The sequence below is a fragment of the Puma concolor genome, chromosome B1, assembly GCF_028749965.1.
Source record: "Puma concolor isolate L17-30 chromosome B1, mPumCon1.1.hap2, whole genome shotgun sequence".
Lineage (NCBI taxonomy): Eukaryota > Metazoa > Chordata > Mammalia > Carnivora > Felidae > Puma > Puma concolor.
In genome coordinates, this window is record NC_141670.1 from 111,352,783 (window position 1) to 111,377,330 (window position 24,548).

At 37.4% G+C, this 24,548-nt stretch overlaps 1 protein-coding gene across 23 annotated transcripts in view; it reads right to left on the bottom strand.

Annotated features, from left to right (window-relative positions):
* The window catches only part of ANK2 (ankyrin 2), a 673,807-nt gene that overhangs the window by 67,254 nt on the left and 582,005 nt on the right, over nucleotides 1–24,548 (bottom strand). For 15 of the 23 annotated variants that reach the window (XM_086704357.1, XM_086704361.1, XM_086704354.1 and 12 more), the window contains 5 exons: nucleotides 19,908–20,006; nucleotides 18,873–18,971; nucleotides 10,528–10,600; nucleotides 9,281–9,334; nucleotides 2,929–3,073 (listed from right to left, as the gene is read on the bottom strand). In XM_086704357.1, the coding sequence (XP_086560483.1) occupies nucleotides 2,929–3,073; nucleotides 9,281–9,334; nucleotides 10,528–10,600; nucleotides 18,873–18,971; nucleotides 19,908–20,006 (470 nt within the window). Of the gene's footprint in view, nucleotides 1–203; nucleotides 216–2,928; nucleotides 3,074–9,280; nucleotides 9,335–10,527; nucleotides 10,601–18,872; nucleotides 18,972–19,907; nucleotides 20,007–24,548 lie in introns of all 23 variants that reach the window. The other 8 variants (XM_086704360.1, XM_086704366.1, XM_086704356.1 and 5 more) reach the window with 2 other exon arrangements.

The window sequence follows — 24,548 nt, forward strand, 5'->3', positions numbered from 1 at the left end:
TTTTATTCTAGTAATATATTTACCCTTGTAGCTTAGTTATTCAGTACATCAAAATTCTAATTTGAGAATAAATCCATAATTCTAGAATATAAGCACCCCTTGCCCACACACACACACACACACACACACACACACACGAAAAGTGAGCAAGGAAATGTGGATGTATCCAGGAGGATCATGTCTTCATGCTATTTAATACCTACCTGGGCATGGTACTATTGAAAGCATACCAAATAAATAATGAAAAGTAAAAATGGTTACAAAAAAAAAAAAAAAGAAAGAAAATTTCCACTTAACTGCCTAAGCAAAATTAAAAAAACAAAATCAGTGAAACAAGAATTCCATGAAAATGAGATGTTGCCTGTAATTCCATGTTGGAGATCATGAATACAATCTGGGGTCCCATAAATGCAAGTGTGGACCTAGAGAACTGACCATGACGTATTCATTTTATTGCCTCATTTTAAATGCTGATAAGTGTTCAGTTTAAGAGGAATCATTAAACCTTTGACCCCTGTTTTATAGATAGTATTGTTCCAAATTTTTCTTAACCTGGTACTTTCAAAGAAAGAAAAAGAATCAGATTAAGAATTTATTCTTAGGAAAATAGAACAGGCTTAAAATAAAGGTTTTTTTTTTTCCTCTGACACTGATATGATTATGTATAGATTATTATGAATCTGTGCAAAGCCATAAACATTTTATTTTTTTTTGAAATCTCAAGTCTTTTATTAAGAAACTTCAGATTGTGATGTCCTAATGTACCAGGACGTCAGAATCCAATTATAAAACACTGGCTCCATCATGAGCATTCCCACTCTCATCCCTGAGTGCTCCTCCTTCTGCCTCTTGACCCCATGGACCACCTTCTATCTATGTCATTGAAGCCAAGGGGTCAGTCTAATCTTCTTCCTCTTCTTCACCCACTCCGTGAAATCCGTCACCAAATCTGGCTAGTTTCACCTCATGGATAGGCTCTATCTATGACAAATTTGAATTTGTCATTTCCCAATTTCTCTCCATGATCACTACCACCAGGGTTAAAGTTCAAATCTTCTCTTAACAGCTTCAATTAATATTACTGCAATAGTTTTTCAGGTGGTCCCAACTGCCAGGTTTAGCCCTTTGACAACTTCTCCCTAAAATTCACCCTTAATCTCACAGTCAGAGGGATCCACCCAAAATGTAGACAAGATCTCCCCTCCTTCACACTTATACTCTAGCAACACTGCACTATACTCTTTCTCTCACACACCATGGGCCTTTGCTCATGATCTCATTAAGGCTTCAAATGCCTTTCCCACTCTTCTTCACCATCATTAGCCATCACTGTGTTTCAGTTTGGGCTCATCTCCTCCAGGAAGCCTGAGCGCTGGGGTTTCAATTGCATTCTGTGGGTACTACAGCCCAGTCTCTCTCACATCCCATTCGACTATGATTTTAGCAATTGTGTCCTAGTCATGTTTGTACCTCTAGCAACCACCACAAAGCCAGCCCAGAAAGGCACTCACTACATGCACATTGAATTGTTTAAGAAAAAGAGAAAAAATAGGGAGGAGGCATTGATGCTCAAGGAAAAACCCCCAAGAAAACTTGTTTTTGCTAATTATCCATTTAGAATTGACTACGTTTTAAAGTATTTATTTCCTAGGGGCACCTGAGTGACTCAGTCAGTTAAGCGTCCAACTCTCAATTTCGGCTGAGGTCATGATCTCATGGTTTGTTGAGATCAAGCCCCACATACGGCTCTGTGCTGACAGCATGGAGCCTGCCTGGGACACTCTCTCTCTCTCTCTCTCTCTCTCTCTGCCCCTTCCCCACTCATTCTCTCTCTCTCAAAATAAACAAACATTTAAAAAATGAACTTTAAAATGTCTATTTCTTAGACTCCGTATATGTTAACTATAGCTTAGCAAACAGCCAAGATTAAAACTACAAACCTAAGATTATTGATTAGTGAAAAACACGCTATGTGGACAACCATATGCTTAACCTAAATTGGCAGTCATTCTTTTGATGAGGTACCATGGAATGTTCTTCTGCTTGCCTCAAAAAATAACCAACACCAGTTATGCTAGTAAGTAACAGTCAGAAAATAACACTGATTTTATACTTCAGAGTATTATATGAACCTCTTCAGATTTGTCTACAAAACCTATGCTCCTTCATATTTTTCTCAGATTGCTTTTTGTATTCAAGTTCTTGGAGGACTGTGGTCTCGTTATTTTTCATGAAGAAGTCAGTTTCAGGCACAGGTTCCTTTTGAATTTACTTCTTTTTAGTCCTTCTTCACAACATACTTCTATTCACAGAAATTATGGCACTAACAAAAACACTCTAGGAAACTGCATGTGTCTGTAATTGCCACGTAGTTAGCCTGTCCATAAGGTAAAACTGGCCTTTTTATTTGCCTAGAGAAAAAAGTGGCAAATAATTAAAACACTACATTGAAAAGTAGAGATTTCTTTACTTATCATTTCTCTGCTTTTTACTGGTCGTTTGACTTTTACTAAGTAACTTAATCTCTTTCGACTCAGTTTCCTGTTCTTTAAAATAGGCACTTAAAGTTGCTCAAGGGGTGTGCCTGGGTGCCTCTGACTCTTGATTTTAGCTCAGGTCATGAGCTGATTTCACAGTTCATGAGATGGAGCCCTGCATTGGGCTCAGTGCTGTCAGCACAGAACCTGCTTAGGATTCTCTCTCTCCCCCTTTCTCTCTCCCTCTCCTCTGCTCTCTCTCACTCTCTTTCAAATAATAAATAAACTTAAAAAAAAGCTGTTCAAGAACGCAGTAAGGTAACATGCTCAGAGCTGTTATGTGCAGTCCCTGTTTAGGTATCAATAATTATGTCTACTTGTTTATTATTATCATGAAAAAAGTGTTGCATTCCCTCCTAGCTGACATCAAATGTAAGCTTTAGGTGAATACCTGTCTGAGCGGGCTCCCTCCAAGCTGTATCGCAGGTAATTCATACCATCCAGGAACTGGCTGCTGGGTAGAGAGTCATCACCCAGCTCTTTCAGATCCTCGGGTCTTAGGTATTCTCCTCCATCACCTGTCATTGTGTCATCACCTTGAAGCAACCAGAGAAAGACAAAGAATTATGCGTTGAATGTAATATTAACTACAAAATAGGAGGATTGTGGAAAATACCAGCATAATAGCACTGACATCACTGAAACACCACACACCAAAGAAAACAACGCATGCAATTAAAAAGTGATAAAACTTAGAGAAACAATATTTGACCCACTTCTATCGCTTACCAAGAAGAAATAATTACCCGAATTCTAATTCTCTTAATATCAGTCAGTTCTCTTTACTCATTTCTTCATCACTCATTTCTTTACTCATTTTCTTTAGCTGGCTTATAGCTTATATTATTTAACTTAGTACAATATGTAGGCTGCTTAACTTCTACACACAGTTCCAATAATTTTGTACATGACGTCCAGCATTAACATTCTCTTCATGTCATTGGCAATATGCTAAGTAATATCTACTGCTCTAAAACAAATCTGTGGTATATTAAAGGAAGGGATATAATTTATAAGATTAGCAAGATATGCACATTAGGGAAAGAACACCAGAACAATGTGAACAGATTGTGACATTTTAATAAACAACCTTGAATTTAATTTTAAAAACATTGGAGAGCATAAAAATATGTTTTGTTGGAAACTAGATGGCTTCCCAAAGGTGAACTATAGGGAAAAAAGTGAATTAAGTAACCAAGTTGTAGCAGAAAGAGATGACTAAGTGTGGTGGCTAATATTTAGAAGGCCAAATGTTAAGGGTACATCCCCTGCCCATGATTAGGAATAGGATGCTTTCAACAATATCTTTTTCAGGTAATTCAATAAATAATACCCCATTCACAGAAATGTTCTATATGCCATTAACATGCTGAGATGGAGAAATAAATAATATAGCTGAGAGAAACTGTCTTTGAGGACTCTGAGACACTATCACACACTTTAAGCCTCATAATCTATGTAAAGGAAAACTTGAAAGAATGGACTTTATTCCTACAACTAAGTTAAATATTGTTTTATTCTCATTTGTTTCAAATAATTGTTCCAAATCAACACTAATTTATAGAGATACAGCATTAAAGAACTGTAAGAAGGGTGGGTCTTTGACATTTCATTATATTTGTCTGTATATATGATTTTAAGATCTCAGATTATTAGGTCTCTAAATTACTTAAAACTGATGACAGACTGAAAAAAAAAGATCTTTCAGTAAATAGGGACGTAACTTATTCACCATTAGATTTTCGTCTTAAAATCAATGCATTTAACATTTGACAGTTACAAGTTTCACATTAAAAATATTTTCATGGCTCTTTCAGGGACACCATTAGATTTTTATTGAGTTTTAGCACTCTGAGTTAGGATACCCAGAGTATTATTAAAAATTGAGTCTTTAAGGGCACCTGGGTGGTTGAGTTGGTTAAGCATCCAACTCTTGATTTTGGCTCAGGTCATGATCTCATGGTTTGTGAGTTCAAGTCCCACATCAGTTTCTGTGCTGACCATGTGGAGCTTGCTTAGGATTCTGTCTCCTTCTCTCTCTGCCCCTCCTCCATTTGCTTTTTGTATCCTTCTCAAAAATAAAGAGAAATGAAACTTTCAAGATAAAATGAAAGTTGAGTCTTTAGAATTGGACAGACCTGGGTTCAAATTCTGATTCTGTTATTACTGGCTTGTTAATCTTCCAGAGCCTCAGTTTCCACAACTAGTAAATGGGAATGATACTAATAATCTATCACATATACTAGTTATATGAATTAAATAACACATAAAAATGTGTAATAAAATGCCAGAGTATAATAACTGCTAGCTATTGCTTCTACTAATACAAAATGGTGAACGTATTACACATTGAGCTAAATTTCATTTATGCAAAAATATTTTTAAATATATGTATTATAAAGAAATAGAATTTTATTGTTTAAAAATTCATAAATCTGATAGCTCTAAGGAAAACATGAGGTAAAGTTTTTAAAATTATGTTTGTTAAAGTGGTCTCCACCCCACCTCCAGCCCTTACATTATTTTCCTCTTCAAAGTGTTCCCTCACAAAGCAATATGTAACAACAGATAAATAACAATATAGTCAAAGACAAAATGCATGATGTTTGTCAACTTTAAGAACTAAAAAGGTCAGGGGGCGCCTGGGTGGCGCAGTCGGTTAAGCGTCCGACTTCAGCCAGGTCACAATCTCGCGGTCTGTGAGTTCGAGCCCCGCGTCGGGCTCTGGGCTGAGGGCTCAGAGCCTGGAGCCTGTTTCCGATTCTGTGTCTCCCTCTCTCTCTGCCCCTCCTCCGTTCATGCTCTGTCTCTCTCTGTCCCAAAAATAAATAAACGTTGAAAAAAAAATTTTTTTAAGAACTAAAAAGGTCAGGGGTGCCTGGGTGGCTCGGTTGGTTGAGCATCTGACTCTTGATTGCAGCTCAGGTCATGATCCCATGGGATCGAGCCCTGCATCGAGGCCCACGCTGAGCATGGAGCCTGCTTAAGGTTCTCTCTCTCTCCTCATCTGCCCCTCTCCCTCTCTTTCTCTAAAAAAAGAAAAAAAAAAAGAATAAGCCCAAAAGGTCAGAAGAGAGAGAGATCACTTTAGGATGATGTGGTAGGCTCAGTAGTCTCCTCCCTAAAATTTCATGTCCATTTGGAACCTGAGGATGTGGCATTATTTGGAGATATGTCCTTTACAGACATAACTAAGTTAAGGACCGAGATGAGATATACTGGATAAATCCAATGTGAACATTCATATAAGAGACAGAGAAAGAGACACAGAGGAGAATGCCATGTGAAAGCATGCCATATGAAGGTTGAAGCAATGTGTCTAAAAACCAAGGGATGAACACCAAGAATCACTGATAGCTACTAGAAGCTGGAGGAGACAAGAAAGACTCTTCCCTAGAGCCATCGGAGGTTAGTATGGTCCCACCATAGACTTTTCACTCCCAGAACTGTGAGAGGATAGGTTTGAGCCACTAAGTTTGTAGTAATTTCTTGTGGTATTCCTCGGAAATTCAGTAAAGCTGGTGAAGCACTCACTGAAGAAAGAATTGAAGCTGAGTATTTGTTCGGGCTCAGTTTTCATGGGCAGAGATTGTCAGTACTTCAGGAGAGAGGCTCATGTGTAAGGGGTCATGGAGGGCAGTAAAAACAATATGAAAGAGTAATAATCATCACTTACTTAGAGAATACTATGTGAAATAACTTGGCAATAGTACACGTTCATGTTGGTGAGCAATGGCAAACAGTCCAGAAAGAGAGTGTCTGAACATAGTGATAAAATCAAGAAGCTCAGACATTTTGTTATAGGCCTTGTAGGATTTATTTGTTCCTCCTATTTACCCCTCTCTTGTATGATTGGTACATTTTTACATAGGAGTGCTTTTATAAGTCCAACTAAGTTGGGTGCCCCTTTGTTTATTTCTGGGGGAAAAGATTGTAAGATCAATTCTAAGAATTGGTGTACCGAAACACAGGCTTTGTCTGGTTTGGCTATAAGCCTAAATTCTTTCCAGAAAAAAAAAAAAAAAAAGTACGCAAGTTTTGTTAACATTCAGGAAGACTAAGTCTACTCTTATTTATGCAAAGGTGAAGGGAATAGCTGGATGCAGAATCTGTCATGTAATACAAGGAAGAAGTGAACAGCCTCACAAAGTGTCAAGTGTTCACAGCAGAAGTGTGTCCAATGGAGATAATAGCTGATGCCTCTACACTGCATCATAACACTGCCCTTCTGGAGTTCTCTTGATTATTATTAGTACACATCATTCCAGAGAGCCAGTGGAGAAGTTTGTACAAACCATCCAAACACAGGAATATACGGGGGAAAAAACTTTTTTTACTTAAAAAAAAAAGGAAACAATTGTTTGAGTATGTGGGACGGGAGTCATGTTTCTACAGGTATTTTAGTTACATAAGTGTTATGACCCCTGAGCCCCACTATATAACTTACTGCTGTGGAGCTGAGTCAGCAAAGGCGGGGATCAGCTCATGATCCTATGAAGATGTAGAGGATTACTCTTACAGCTCTGTTTTCGTCTGCACAGTACGATACTCTCGGACTGAATTCCCATTTCCACCTTTTCCTCCCATTTGCCTGCCATGTTGCTCCACCAGGACTTATTTATAATATGACTGAGCTATTATAGCAGCTTTCATACTGGGCTTACATTCTCCATCCAGCACTTAATGGCTGTGTGCTGTTGAGCAAACTACTTAGTGTGTTTAAGTCTTAGTCCTCTCATGTTCAGGTGAGCCCTTCCTCACCTGAAAAACAATGAGGGGAAATCCATAGCCTATCTCATGTGGATGCCATGGGGATTAAATGAGATAACGCACCTAGCATTGTAGATGCTTAGCAAATATTTTCTCTTCCATCAAATATCTCCTTCCTTCCAATTTCTTCCTAATACACTCGTTTAGTGTATCATGGCTGGCTTAATCTTTGTAAAAATTAGATATGTTTCACTCATTAATCAAAATTTTTAATATGTCCTAATTTCCCAGACTTTTCAGTTAATAATTCAACCATTCCACAGCGAAGCCCGATATGTTTTAATGCATTAGCCAAACCGAATGACTGGATTATTTTGCCACTCTGTGTCTCTCTCTTGCACTTTCCTATCTCAGGACCTTCCATACTTCCACACTCCTTCTCTACTCTCTAAAATCTGTGTCACCTTCCTATTGATCTCTCCATTTCAGCAAGTCCACGGCACTGTGCCAGGTCTCTCCTCCTGACCTTCCAGGGCAGATATGAACAGTGATGGGATAGTGCCTGCAGTTACACTTCATTTAACTTCTACATTATCTCTCCATATATGTTTCTAACGGCATGCCCTATGTCCACCTTTGATTCCCCCGTGGTACAGGGATAGAACTTTATAGACGATAACATCACTTTTACTATCTGTGGACTGGATTCATAAGTGGATATCCTGATTACTTTACTATAACAAGTTAGCTTGAAAGGACATCTATACTTGGCTTGAATATCCTTTTGAATTTTGAAACACATACTACTATCAAAACAGATTTTTAAAAAAGGCAGGAATTGACTAATACCTTCAAAACACACGTGGCTGCACCTCGTCCATATGGATAATAGGTTCACACAAAAACATTTTAAACACATAAAACATTAAAGCATTGGCAATGTCAACGAGCCAAGTTTCTTTATACTAATTCTTGCACTAAAAGTTACTTCACAATACTCAAATACTGTATATCCTACATGTAAAAATTATTCAACTTGAATTTCTTTCTCGGAAAAAAAAAATGTTACTAAGCGTTTGGCTATGTCTAAAAAAAAAGAAAGCTTCTTCTGTCACCGTAAAAGATATTCTTGATCATTAGCCAATATTTCTCTCAAATCAAGACTTTTATCACTAATAACTCTTAATCTATAAGTGTTTTAACAAAAGTACACAAGATGTTATAGCTACATCTTACATTATGCAATGAGCAGCTCCAAGAAACTGTTTCACATGAATGGAATTTCTATAAACCCACGAAGTACTCTGAATGCATTCGCTATCAGAATTATTTAATAATTATGTAGGAAATAAGGAAATTAAATAATCACTAATTTATTTGATCTATAAATTTAGATTTTCATGTAGCAGGTTTGCTTAAAGTGGTGCCAAATGTACCTTGAATCTTTCTCAGTGGATAGAATATTTTATTTTATTCATTTTTCCCTATATGCCAAAGCTGCCCTAAATCATTTTAAGAGTTACTTTTTCTTTATTCCTAGCTACCTTAATAAATCACATAATAGCTATCCATTTCATATATTTTTAGCCATATCTAAAACTTATCTCCATCCAAGAAGGATATGAAATACAATCAGTCAAGTCATCTTAGTTTTAACAGGTTCATGCTAGTTAAATGTCAACTTATCAAAGAATTATTTTTTTTTCTCTGAATTTGTATTCTAACAAGAGACCTAGTTACGGAAAAATATTTATATATAATGCTCATTAGGTAATTTAATTCTACTAATAGGTCTCAACAATTCAATTCTAATAATAGGTAGCAAACTCATTAGTAGTAAAAGCAGGTTATGGCTTTAAGCTTCCAAGTTAATAAAATCCACACACTCACATGCATATTAGACATGCTATTTCAAAAGAAACAGATTAGTATTAGGCACCCAGATTTAAATAGCAGGCAAGTTGCTTCTCTCCAGTTAAGAAAAATTAAAAGCAAAAAAAAGCTTTCACTCCAATCCCTTCCTCTAAAGATACCTGAATCACTAAGCGCTTCCCCATCAATAAAGTTGTCACCGAACTGTTTAAAAGCTGTTAAGAAAGATGACCCCAGAAAACAAAATATGATGCGCATATATGGATGCTAAAAATTAGCTGGCAAGTGTTAGGAAGGAACACAACATTATTATAATACTTGGAACTACTACTTTTGGCCATTATTAATTTATTTATACTAATACAGTGACCAAACGTGCTCATTCTTGTCGTAAGTTCTTACAAAAGCTGAGATACGTCGGTGCCTGTTACCAGTAGGTGAACAAATTGATTCCAAATAACATCTCAAGTGAAGTTTTACTTTATGGTTCTATCTTGAGGAACCTAAAAATCTGCTTCTAATATTTCTTAGTAAAAGCAGTTATTATTGACACTAGTACTACGATCGATGGCAATAATTTTTCAAACATATACATTTGACCAAAAGCTGTACTCTTGAAATTTGGTTACATGCTTCATTACGTACCTCATTAGCTGCATGCATGATTTTTTGGCAGTGATATTTTTGTTCAAGGAAAGTCAGCTGCTCTAACTGAAGTGGAGGTAGGGAGCAACACACTCCCTACCCCATTGGGTATTACATTCCAATACCCCATCCTCCCGCCAGGCAGACCTGGTGCTCCTTTTAGAGCCCTAGCCTCTCACACTTTGAAATCCACCACCTTAGACACTTTTTATCAACTCTAAGACTATACAGGTCATATGCAATGACTTAATCAAATTCTTATGTTGAATTAGTATGACTTACTAATTTTAACCTTATCTAAGCCTCCTTTCCTCTGGACTTAAAATATATTCTGTTCATTGCAACCAATCAGAAACAGAGATTGCTCGAGATACCATTGAGAAAGTATACTTTTAAGGGCTTTAAGAGTCACTTTGAAAGTGTATTTTAACATAATTAAAACATACATTAATAATAATTGTATTATCAGGCAGATTTTTTTTTCCACAGTTGGCCAATTTCCAGTGCCTTTCCACTTTTCCAGTCCTGTCATTTAGTAACACATTAAAGATAATACCCATTGAAAAAATAGACTAATTGCTATCCTCTCTGCCCCAAATGGCAAAAGTGTATGTTCTGAAACAAGGGTGAAAAAGTGATTTTAAATGTTAAGATGCTGTCACTCATACTCACTGCACCAGCTTAGTCCCTGAGAAAAAGGATGGCTTGCTTGTCTTTGTGTAAGAGAGTGACAGATGTCACAGAAACTGAATAAAATTCTTACCCTCCTCATCAGAAACATCAAGAACCTCAGTCATCGTCTCAGGAACATTTAGCTTGTGTTTTTCCGTAATAGTCTGCAAAGGAAAAAAAATCATTAATATGCAAGTTAAATTCCAACACAAAAGAATCACAGAGGAGGTCACATGGACAGCCTCAGCAAGCCATCCCTCCCTGGGCATTTCATCTTCCCACATGCATGTTTCGAAGCTTCTTTTCTTATTCTCTTTCATGAAAATTCCTTTGTTCTTTCTGAAGATATACGATCATTGACTCCGGTGAAGTTGTACAAGAGGAAGTTCATTATTTTGAGTACCTTTTTGAAAATAAATTCTTTAGCAATGGCATTAATAATTAGTCATATTGAGAAAGCAGATTAACATTTTCAGGGCTTCCCTAAAACAAACTGAGTGATGTCTCCAGAAAAGCTTTAAAAAGAAGCAATGAACATATGTAATTTGTTAAAAACAAAGCCATCGGAAAAGAAGTTGTAAACAAGGTGAAAGACAAACTGGGCAGAAAATGTGACGCATGTCTTCTGAGACCAGAGGATCCATGGGTCTATGGTTCTGGTTTGTCGCTTATATGCCTTCCACCAAAGCACTCCAGAGCTGTCAAGGCCACTGCCTTCCATTCCTGATAGGCAATGGAAGGTTAAGAGACCAGGTTCTGAAGACTGGCTACCTGGGTTCAAATTCTAATTTCATCATTTATTAGCTATGAGGCACAATTTCCCTGATATCTCTGTGCCTCAATTTTCTCATGTGTAAAACAGAGATAATAATACTAGTTCGTAAAACTGTTATGAAGATTAAGTGAAATAATATAAATAAGAGTTCTAAGAACAGTGCTTGGAACATGTTAGCACTCAAATATCTGCAGGCATAACATCGTTATTATAACTGTAATTCAATACTAAATTCATCCTAAAATTGAAGAGGCTCTGAAGTTTTTAGTCATTCAAGGCACTCAAGAAACATTTAGAATGCCTACTGCATACCAGGCACTATTTCAGACATCAAGGATATTACATATTAAAAAAAAAAAGACAAAAATCCAATCTCACTACTTGAAATATCACCTAAAGACAGTCAAGTCTCAAGCTCATATCTCTAGTGTCTGCATTGAAAATGTATTAAGTGCATCGACTGGCATTTTAACAGGAACTCTACCTAAGTCAAATTTTTAATTAAAGCCACTAAAATACAAGAGTAAACAGCTTGTCTCAGGATTTTAAACTTTGCTACATAAAGAACAGACTTGTTTTAATGGCTACAATGGCCCTATCACCAGTTCTTTTCTTTCCCAAAGCAGTAGAGAACTTCAAATATGTTTACAGGGTAAGTCAACTAATTTGAAAATATATTCACATATACATGTATATCTGTGTGTCTAGAGGGACTGATGAAATCACAATGCGATACTACCTGCCCTTTCAGTGGTCCTGTATCTCCTCCGAGAAAAAGCAAGACAAAGTGGCTCAGAAGAGCCAGGTATTGCAGAAAGGAGAGGCAGGAAGGCCTCATCTCTCACTCCATGTTACAGTCATGTTCACAGGTAACGTTCTCTTATACCTCTAAGTTTTTCCATGTATTCTTTCCTCTACCAGAAACGTTCTTCTCCCTCTTTTCTTGGGCTCATATTAGAAGTAACTTCCATGGAGATACATTCCCCAATCCTCCCTGATGAATTTATTTTTAACTGTGACTATTTGCTGTTATGTACTGTTACAACTACATCATACACAGCTGTATGTGCCTTTATCTGCTCCCGCAGAAGAGTGTGGGTCATTAACGATATGATTGTTTCCACAGAACCTGAAACATAGTTAAGTGCTTCTCAAATACACACTGAATAAACCAATGATACACAATTATGCAAAATATATTTTGAATCCACATAACCACTGAATAGACTTTCTTTTGGGTGACAAAACAGTTAAAGAATGGGAAGAAACTGAGAAGTCAGTCTCATGTCATCCCAATGAAGCCACAGTTGAAGATTAAAGTCCTAAATTCAGCTTTCCTGCATGTTGCAGATGGTGTTTAAAGAATTCCATAATGTCTTATTCACCAAAAACAAACTAAACTTTAGGAAAAACAAAAGCACCCATTCAAAATTCTGGATAATAACAGGTGGTCAATAAATATTTGTTAAATGAACAAACTTAAGAAGACTATCATTTACTTATTTCTATATTAGTTTATAAATTTAACATGAATAGATTAAAACCTATGTTTTATATCAAAGGTTTTCAACTCTAGCTGCTAATTAAAATCAGAGAAAATTTTAAAGCACTGTCACTTGGATCCCATTACAGAACAATTAAATAAGAACCCCTGAGGGCCCAGCTATGAGTATTTTTATTTTCATTATTTTTTAAGCTTATTTATTTTGAGGGAAATTGAGAGAGACAGAGAGAGCATGCAATTGAGCAGGGTTGGGGAAGAGAGAGAGAGAGAGAGAGAGAGACAGACAGACAGACAGACAGACAATAGAGAGAGGATCCCAAGCAGGCTTTGCAATCATGGTGCAGAGCCTGACAGAGAGGCTCTATCTCACAAACTGTGAGATCATGAGTTTAACTCAAGAGTCAGAGCTCAACTAAGCCATCCAAGTGCCCCAACTATGAGTATGTTTAAAAAGCTGTTCAGATGGGTCTATTGTGAGCTCAAAATGGAACCCATTTGGAGAAGCGTACAAATTGCAAAAAGTGATTTGCATTTAAAATAGAGGAAAGAGACAGTGACATCCTATTAAACTATGATATTCTATTTTTAAATAAGATTCTCAGTGTAAATTATTTAAAAATGTGAAGGGATATCTACTGTACTAGACTACACCAGAAAGTTTATTTTGCAGAAATGTTCTAGAGTATTTGCCCTTCAGAGGTCACGTTCCACAAGAGGATGCTTCTGTATTTGAAAATAAGCGACAGAAATATTTTTTAAATGATGAAGTTAACTTGCCCAATATTCTTAGTTTGTATCTTCAGACACTGATAATAGGACCGTATTTTCTTTGAATTTCTAAGAGTGGAAATAGCTTTGCTTTAGTTTGGTCATTGAATACTACAAAGTTATTATCAGCAAATATAGGTGGCAATCAAAAATTAACACACAGTGATCACATTGGTCATAGATATTTTTCTGTAAATATAGTAAAAATGCCCTCCACATGCAATGTAGTCAATATAGTATGCATTTGTTCGTGATGTAGTGCTTGACCTTTAGAAGGCCATCAATAAATACATGTCAAATGCACAAATAAGCCCTCCTACTTATGAGTAATAAGAAATGAATACATATTTCCCTTTAAAAAGAAGTGTCCTTTGAAAACTTGATTATCAAAACATAAATATATGGTTTCATACAAATGCATCTGAAAAGTACATAGAAAACAAGGATATAATTAAATGATCACGGGCTTCTCCTCCTGCTATAGAATCTAAGATTCTGTAGTCAAGATTAGAAACCACTCCAAAGTTAAAATGGTGCACAAGGCACAAATTTAATCCTATGTAATTAAATGAGATAACATGGCAATATAAACAGGATATGATAGATGGAAGGCTTAACAATGAGTTTTTAATATGCACTATGATGTGGGAAAGATGTAAAAAATAAAACAGGCGTCCTTAACGTGCTCTTTTGTGAATAATAGATAATATCTGGTTTCTTTTAAGCAAAAGAAAGTGTGTTTCACTGACCTCTACTTAGCTCACATCCCTTGTCAACCATTTCCTTTGTATCACATACTCACCAAGTCACCACAGCACGATGAGTGGTCTTGGCTAGTATGCCACCTTCTAATGCCCACACACAATGGCTCCCATCAGTGGAGCTACGGGCTAAATTTGGTTTTGTTCCCAAACCTATTTATACCAATTGTACATGTTAACAGAATGTCTGTAATAATTTAAATAGTATGTAAATAATATTTTTCTATAAAAACTAATGAAAATGGTTTGGAAATCTCAACATAGGTGAGTCACCAAAAATAAATGCTACTCAGGTGTGGCTGAAACAATTATACAGAAGATTAGAAAGAAAAAAAAAAGTATGTCAAAAGTTTAAAAAGGTTCTGCACTCAGCATAGTGTTGCTTTATGATAATATACTTTGCTTTAAGTATACATTGCTTTAAGATAATATACTTGATAATGTTTAAGCTTTAAGATAATATACGTTGCTTTAAGATAATATACTTGATAGTATTTAGATCAAGATATAGTTATCAAGATATAGATACTATCTATTAAGATATATCAAGACATACTATCAAGATATAGATATAGGATATATACACAAATAAAACATAGTATGTCATAATGTTTTTTTGCGCAAGAATGATCATTTAGCCTTCTTCTAGTCAATGGACCTGTATTCAAAAAAAGATCTTGACTCCACCTCAAAAGGTGTCATATAACTTCAAATGGATTTATTGCATTGCTGTTGTTATGATTCCTGTTTGAAATGACTTACAGCATTAGATAAGATTTAGGACACTGCATATTTACATTTCCTTAATTTCTTGTCAAAAATTTCCCCAATGTTTAAATGCTAATGTAAATATAATGTCATTTTTATTTTAGTAGCTTATTCAGTAATTTATGATGTCATTGTTATTTTAGTAGCTGAATCAGTAATTTTTAGTCTACACAACAGTGATCATATGCAACTTAAAACATGATCATTTCTGAAATTATGTAAATAACACAAATAATCAATGACAGCTGATCATAAGTAGAGGGATGAGTCATAGCTCAGTCTTCCAAACTGCTTTAGGTAATTGAGCTTGTCGGTTTCTGATGCCAGAAATGTGTCCCCCACACTTGGATGTCCATTCTGGCAAACATACAATGATTGTATTCCTGGGAGAATGCTAAACTGCCTCATATCCCCCACTGGGTCTTACAAAGTGAAGTTAGAAAAGCAAAGGTTAAGGAAACAAACCACAACTCCAGAATGTCTCAGAAATTTCTGAAGCAGTGGCTTCTCCCTTACAGACTGCCGCCTTACTCTTCTCTCTACACAATGACTTTATTCATACTTTGGGGGAAAGAACTCTGGAAGGAGGATTAGCATGGGAAACTTTCTTTCATGGAAGAGAACTCACATGGCTGCTCAAATGGCACATCGTATGAATCTACTTATGTGAAATTTGTACATTTGTTGTGTAGCTGTAATTCAACTGTTACACTTAAATGGTGGTAACATTAAATTTAATTTTATTAATTTTACATAATTATTAAATGGTCTCTGCTATTTGCCTATTCACCAGTGAGTAGTTCCAAATTGTCCTTAGTGAATCTGCAGACTTTAGAAAATAACATTGAATATGATACCTCCAGGAAAATCAACAAAGAACACTATTTAAGTGGGTTGTTTTTAATAGAAAATAAGGTGAAAACACTTCTTTTAAAAGAAAATTTTAATGTTTGTTTATTTTTGAAGGAGTGAGAGACAGAGCGTGAGCAGGGGAAGGTCAGACAGAGAGGGAGACACAAAATCCGAAAGGAGGCTCCAGGCTCCGAGCTGTCAGCACAGAGCCCGACACGAGGCTCGAACTCACAAACCGCGAGATCATGACCTGAACTGAAGTCGGATGCTTCACTGACTGAGCCACCCAGGCACCCCTAGATTAAAATACTTCTTTCACAAAATTCATGTTAAGCTACTTTTAGTAAAGTCAAGATCAGTTATGTCAGAGTGATTAAGAACATGGTCTTCAGAATTTGACAACCTAAATTTGAATCCTAGATCTACCCTCAATGCCTGCCATATCTGTAATCGCTAAATATTAATTTTTAATATCATTAAAATTATGTTAACATGTGATAACATGCTTCACATAACAATATGTGAAAAAAGTATGAATGAAAATCTCTTCCTAAAGAGAGGAAGTGCAAAGTAAGAAGGCCCGCATAATAAACAGGAATAAGTTCGTATTTTCAATCCTTAATCCCAAATTCCATTTCACGAAACAATAAAACTCACAATTCTAAGAGAAGAATTCAATACTGAGAGGCAGAAAGCAAAAATAGGGCAGGATCAAAACATGTTACCAATAAAACTAGCCATTTAGATAAAGGGGGTACTTGTTTAGTTAATGTAGGCAATGACTTCTCATCCCAACTAAAAACAAACATGCTATTATGTTTTACATTTGTTTGTTGGCTTTTTACCTAGAAACTTGATTTCTAAGTATAGTGGTCGTTATTGAGGAAATGCTCAGCTAGGCAGTGTAAAGAATCATAGTTACCAGAAAAGATAAAAAGCTCACAGCTCTAAGAGTAGTTTTCGTATTCCACTAGAGCTACATGTGGTAGAGATACAACCACATGTCTAATTTCTGAAAGGTATCTGAACTTGTTTAGTGATAGCATTTAGCAAGCTAATTGCTCCTGTTTTCAAATATAGAACTATACAGTTAAAATAATTCACTCTAAGTAATATTTATGAGCCTAGAATCCCTTTGAAACCAGACACGTAAGTCCCATAGTTCTGTTGATGTTAAGGAAGAATTTATACTCTTATAAAACATGCCTCATTCTCCACTCCCATTAAACTGTAAGCTGCTGGTTGGGGAGGGGAGGGGAGGGGAGGGGAGGGGAGGGGGTTGGTGGTGGTAATGTTTTCACCACTAATGACTCTTCAGTACTCAGCACAGACCCCAGGGCATATTTTTTATCTAATAAATATTGAAAAAATGAGTTACTTAAAGAAATGAATGGAAAAGCAGATCAAATAGAAAAAAAAAAAAAAAAAAGCAAGCTTGCCATCTAGTGGTCACTTGATAAAAATGTATGTACGTGATAACCAGAGCATGGAAAAGCTAATAAAGTTGACAGAAAACATGACTTCTAAGAATTGATGTGCTTAGCCACTAAATCTTGCCACTAAAGCCTTTACTTATCTGTGATTTATACATTGTTTCAAAGTTTCCAAATAAAGACACATATTATAGGTTCCTAATATGAAGATTTTCCTCTTCTAGTAATCATCTAGTAAGAAAAAGCCATTAAGATTCAGCCACACATAACAATTGAGAAGTATAGTGACAGGCAGTGACAAGACTTGTTTTTTCTCCTATATAATTTATTGAAGCTATACCTTAAATCTTTAAACAAAATATTGTGGTGCACTAGCTGAAGGTTTTAAGATTCTGCTTGAGAAAACAAGCAGTACTATTCTCTCCCATCTAAATTCAGGCTGTGTCTTGCAGTTCATTAATAAATCATACTCCACTCTATTTAAAATTTCACATCAAACCAACTGTATTCCATCTACCTCAATGTTGACAGGGGCTTGGTGTCAGTCTGAAGAATAAAATTCCTTTCTTTTTCCACATATCTATCAAAATAAACAAGTGTTCTAAAACCATATGCATCATTGCTCGCTTAAGACATTTACTAGAACCCCATCCAGACTTTTTTTGTGTTGATTTATGATCTTATTGTCTCTAAAGAACATCTAATGTTCTACTGTTGCTCTATTTTTCTATTTTAAAAAGAAATTAAAGAGCTGTTGTTCTTAGAGTTCATGCTTAAGAAAAAAACGTTAAGAAGTAAGTTCAAAGAGAATAGCACTTCCACTTTCGGCTGTGAGTCTCCCTCTTCCGAGGCCTCCGTTAAGCTTTGCTCCAACTGAATAGTAAGAGAGCCTTACAACTCACTATTACCATAGCCTTCACTCTCCTAGAGTTTCTCTGGCAAACGGCAGTGATTATCACCGCTTCTCCTAAAGAATCAGCAATCATATTCAAAGGAATTAAAAAAAAATTAAGCATATATATACTCTGTCATGATACAGATATAGTTTACCTACTAAGTACAATCAATTTTCTTTTTCAGTAAAGGAATAATCAGAAATAAGAAAGTGAGGATGAACTGTTCTCACGGGAATGCATTTGATCCAGTCATGAGCCCAGCATCTGGAGGTTGAGGGTCTTTCCAGAGGCTGGAGTGACCTCATGGCTAAGATCAGAAGTTTGCTGTGGAGTGTCCTACAACTGTGCCCGCAGTAGGTGTCACACCCAACTACAGTGAAAGGGCAGAGCAGCGAAACGACAAAGAAGTCAGTCCGGGGCGGTGGGGGGTGGGGGGGGGAGAACTAAATATAATAAAATTATGTTTACATTTTATATGGGTTGATGTTAACTAGAGGAAGCTAAAACCCCTGTATCCATTGTGTAAATGTATTTATTACATCTGCATACTTCTATGTTCTGCAATATAGTCACCAAAAGAAGTTCAAAAACCAAAAGCTCAACACGTTTTATACGTGAAAAGTGTGTGGCTTGAAAACCAACACAATGGAGCCAAAGCCCATCAGTTCCTTTTACTCACCGTGGTGGTGGTGGTGACCTCCTCCGTTACAACCTTCAGGGTGTCGACCACGGAGATGTAGCCCAGACGCTTAGCAATCGCCAAGGCAGTGTTGCCATTCTGGAGACAGTGAAAGAGAGAAAGAGTGAGAACTGAGAGGGAGGACTGCGCCGTGAGCCAATGAGCTCACCGGCTGCTCCGCATGAGCCAGCATTTCCTTCCAAAACAAGGCACAGCTTAGGAAAATCACTAGTTTTTACCATTACAGCTGAATCTCTTTGTAACTTCTTTAGACTATAGCCCAGGTCACCATGGTAACACAACAAGCTGCATCTGCCTGCTCTTCTAATAAGAAGCACTTGACGCTTTAACCCTAAGGTTGTCAAACATCCCAACAGATATTGCACTGTGTTTAGGAAAGTACCTCTTGATCGGAGAATGATGCCTCCAAAAATTATTAGCAAGTATCAAATATTCTTACTCCTCATCAGAGGTCAGGCCATCTGCTGCAGGTAAGATGTTACCACAGGGAACTCAGTAACATATTTAGCTACAGCTGTGCACAGAGCTCACGGTGCAGCAAAAGAGCGCGAGCCAGCAACTCAAGCTCCAGCCCAGGCCACTGGGGATCCCGGTTTGTTTAATTGCACCGCTTAGTTTACATTTCAATGGCTCCACATCCCGAAGAGCTTTGTCTAAGCCAGCAGCCTCGCAAACTGTGCTCCCTTAAGAAGGCCGGGCGGGAGGGGCGGACTCGCGCTCACATCTGAGCGCCAGCTGTAAGCAGAGCACGTTCCAGCAGCCTAGACGCAGGGCCCCACTCCCCCGAGAGAGAGAGACGGCCCGAGTCGGGCCCACGGCTCTCCCTCCCCGGGAAGCACTACCGGAGAAGTCACGCTGATTTCTGGAAAGGCTTTCCAGAAATCCCGGGCTTTCCAGAGTGCGGGGGTTTATCGAAGGGGGATGTGTCTGAACTCAGCTCAGACAAGGGGCCGCCAGGGCGGCAGAGGAGGAGGAAGCAGCAGCGTGGTGAGGGGCAGCCGGCGCCTGCCTTACCGCGGTCGTGGCGTTGGGCTTGGCCCCGTGCTGCAGCAGGACGTTGATGATGTGCGTGTGGCCCTGCTGGGCGGCCTGGTGCAAAGGCGTGTAGCCGTTCTGTGGGTGACGGTGGCGACGACGGCCCGACCATAGATTTGCAGCGGGAGAAGGAAAACTAGGTTAGCCTTCATTTTGAATCTCTTAGTCTTATTTACAGCAAATCCATCAAGGATGCCTTTTATTTGGAGCGCAGTATCACCACCACCCCATTTCTCACCAGCAAATACTCCCTCTCACCTTATGGTCTGCTAAACGAAGAGAAAAGACTAGCTGATGAAATAGACTAACAAACTCCAAATTATAGCTATTATTATATGTTAACTAATTAGCATTAAAAATGGGTATGCTGAGAGATTTCTAATGACAGAAGGGCATTATCACAATGATTTCTTCCCCGGGGAAAAAGAAAGAGTAAAATCTCAAAATCTTTTTAACGGAAAGATGCATAGGATATTTTCACAAGCCACTGCTTGTTTGTTAGGGCTTTTCTAATAATCTTTGGGCCAGCGTTAGGGGTTCTAAACCAACGAAAGGAAATCGAAATCTTCCATTCCTTTCAGAGAGCAGCTTTGGTCCAAGAAGAGCACACTTAGAGAATGGAACATTTCGTTGAAAGCTGAGTGGCCCACTTTCAACAAAAAATGACTTTAAGAATTAGGTTCTTTTTAACATCCTAGTCTGAACTTCCTCATAGCTGAAAGCTCTGTAATCCGTGATTTGTGAGGAGCTGCTGGTGAGGTTAGTGGGAAGCCAGTCTTGCTCAGAACTCCAGTGGGTGGCAGGTAGGACACAGGTTGGTTGCATATTCATGTTAATTAAACAAAGGGCGCCAAATCCTTGGAGGCACAACAAAGCATTACTATCTATTATTCATTGAACATTCACTTTGTGCCAGATACCAGACCTTATATTTGTCTTTTAATCTTTGTTATCATCCTAAAAATGAAGGTGCTTGGTACATAGTTGGTGTCCCATAAATAATGAGTGACTGAGTAAATAGATGATTGGATAAATGAATATTTTTCTTCCTGTGTCAGAGGTGATTAAATGGAAAACAACAGTTAAATCATTTCTTTGTGATCATTCTAGGTTCAGAACCTGTATAGATCACAATGGCCAATGGCTATCAGACTACTTTTTTATTATCTCCCTGCCTCATCCTGATAAAATTTCATCTATATATTTGAGACCCCATTGTCTGGGTTCTAAGTTCTGAGTAGTCCATTCATACCATGAACTTGTAGGAATATATATCCCTTTATCTAGTGTCACTGCTGCCTCGTGACCAATACTACTCCTATCTACATGAAGTGTCTGTATGCACAAGGGGCCACGTGATTCCTTCTATGCTTTTGCTGTGGCCCTTTTGTCCATGGGGATGTCCCCACATGTGTGAGAGTCTATCAGTCTGAGAGCCTTTCAGTCTAGAACATCATCAGCCCTGCCATGTTTGGTATTCATCCCTGCAATGGAATCACCCCAGGCAACCTGGAAATATAAACCGATTACAGGGACTCTGAGAAACCTGCTATTGCAGGGACTCTGCTCTCAAATAAAGTAATTCATGGACATCTGAGATGCATAAAGTAGTGATATTTTTTTTCCCGAAAATTCTTCCTTTCCATTGTTTACAAATGTTCCACCAACCAAATTTAGTTCACCTCTTCAGTATCAACCAAGTTTAACAAGCATTTACTAACCACATGTTATGTGCTAAATAAGAGACACTGTGCTTCCATAAATTAATAATGTCAGAGTAACATTCTTGCCCCCAAGAGCTCACATTTTTCAATTTGTCAATGGACATCATAGCCAGGAAAATGTCTCCCGGGCCTGACTTAATTTAACCTTTACCTGAAGCCTCTGGTGCATGAGTATATTTGCCAGGGAAGTCTGGAGGAACTCAAAAACTTTTACATGAACATTTGGTTGCAGCTTACCCATGGTCTTACGCCCATTCTGCTAGGAGCTCTTGACCCAGTTCTGCCAACTTTTAGCATATCCCAAAACCCCTCTAACCCTTCATTTTCTCATTTGCAAAATGGGAATGGCCAAGATTTCAAGTCTGGTGAAGGATCAGATGTGCTGTCTGTGTAACTTTGATTTATCTAAAGTTATATATGCTAAGAAACATTTTGGTATTTTTTTCTTTCTCATTGAAGAATTCTATGATCTTTGCATTATATTTCACAAAGAAAATTTTCTTTTACATGCTGAAGTTCTAAACCCTTTTCGCAAATTGATCATATAATTAACCAAATCTGGGTTACCGCAAGCTGATGTTATAGCGTTTCATTTTAATTTTAAGCAACTAATAGGCCCATAAAACAAGTTCACTTTTCTAAGTTCTTATACCAAATCATGAATGTTTGAGGGGAAAGGCAGTACATATGTTTACATTTTCACAGCAACAAAACAAATTTTTAGTAACCATAGTTACATGAGATGTGAGGCAGAAAACATAAATCCTTTTCCAAAAATGCCATTTGATGTGAAAAAAATTCTGAAGTGTTTATTAAAAGAACATCTTTTGATTTATGTATCTGTCCACTCCTCTGAAGACATATTAAAAGAAATATTTTCTTCCAGAAGCAAGTCAAATCTACACAGTTCAATTTTTAAAAACTTGAAAATTTTAAATGAGATTTTTCTCTCAACCAAATGTCTATGTGATTGTATACCAAACCCCAAGCGGGTAAATGACGTTATCTAGACAATATGTCTGGCTTGTAAATATTATTTCAACATTGACACACTTAACAAAAGTCTACAGTAACTGTTTTCAAGTTCCACCAAAGTCTCATTGCAGAGCTACCATTATTCCTCTCAGAAGACCTGGATTCCAATAAGAATGTCTGTCCTGGGGGCACCTGGGTGGCTCAGTCGGTTGAGTGTCTGACTTCAGCTCATCTTTAGTTTCAGCATCGGGCTTGCTGCTGTCTGTGCAGACCCGACTTTGGAGCCTCTGTCCCCATCTCTCCCTGCTCCTCCTGCACTCATGCTCTCTCTCTCTCAAAAATGAATACAAATTAAAAAAAAAATGTCTTTCCTGTATGCTTAAGTGTGATCTGACTCAGCAGAAATGGGGTTGGGTGCTAATACCCAAGAATTCATCTTCGACCTTTTACATGATCTCTAAGTACAATTTCATGAAAAGTCCAGAACTGCTCAGAATCTAGGCAGCAGCTGTTCCTCCCAGAGTCACATGAGAAGTTTTGAATCTTAAATATCAATAGTAGTAGTTATGATTTTCAAAACAACTATTTTTCATTTGTAAATATGCTTATGTACAGACATGATTGTGCTTCTGCTTCTAAGAGGATATAAAAAGACTAACTTCCAAAACTTACGTTTCTAATTATTAGCATCTTTGAACGATGACTTTGAAAACTCTTGAATGCGCTCACACTAATTTAGTCGAGCCCACTCACATAGCTGCAATAAAGAATTTCTGATATATAAACTTAAATGAACAAACATGTAATTACATATTTCTTTGGACCAAAGAACCTGGAGCTGCAAGTTATATTAGCCATCGTAGCAGTAGCTATATTATTCACTTCTCTTTCCCTTGAAACAGTTTGAGTGCCTGGAAGTATGGTGTCATGCTCCAACCTTGTTTTGCTGAGTAGGACCTTTCAGTTGCCACTAGAAAAAACATCTAGGCTCAGGTCAGCTCTGCATTATCCTTGAGAACTTGCAACCCAGGCCTTACGCACCATTGCCTTACTAAGCATTACCACGTGATAGTCCAAATGTGACAGAGTTGGTGGGATCGGTGGGGATGTAAACTGATGCAACCACTATGGAAAACAGTATGGAGGTTCCTCAAAAAATTAAAAATAGGACTACCATATGGTTCAGAAATTCCACTTCTGGGTATTTATAAGAAAACTAAAACATGAACTCAAAAAGATAATCTGCACCCCCGTGTTCATTGCAACATTATTTATAATAGCTAAGATATGCAGCAAACTAAGTCCCCATCAATGGATGAATGAAAAAATAAATACAATTGCACATATACACACACACAATGTAAATCATTCAGCCATAAAAATGAATGAAATCTTGTCATGTGCGACAACATAGATGGACCTGGAGGGCAACATTCTAAGTGAAATAAGTTAGAGAAAGAAAACACCATATGACTTCACTTCTGTGTGGAATCTAAACAAAACAAAATCCAAACTCATAGATACAGAGAACAAATTAATGGTTGCTAGAGGCAGGGGGTGGGGAGTTGGGAGAAACAAGCGAAAGGTATCACAGGGTAATAAACATTTTTTAAGTGAAATACAATGGATTTAAAGTTTACATGATATTGAGTGTCCTGTGTTCAGCTATATCCTCTGTATTTAGAGGGTGAGATCCTTCCCTCAAGGGTGAAGAAGAGGTGGTTAGAACATACCCAACCTTTTATCATGCGTCACCAATAAAAACACAGAGATTTAGAGGTATGTACTGCTAATAAAAATGTTGTACACACACATTTAAAAGGGAAGCACTATTGCTATTCACAGGACATAGTATAGGAAAATACTGTTGTGAGAAAGTGAAGCACTGATAAGCTAGTTTAGTTGTAGGGAAGTTATGAAG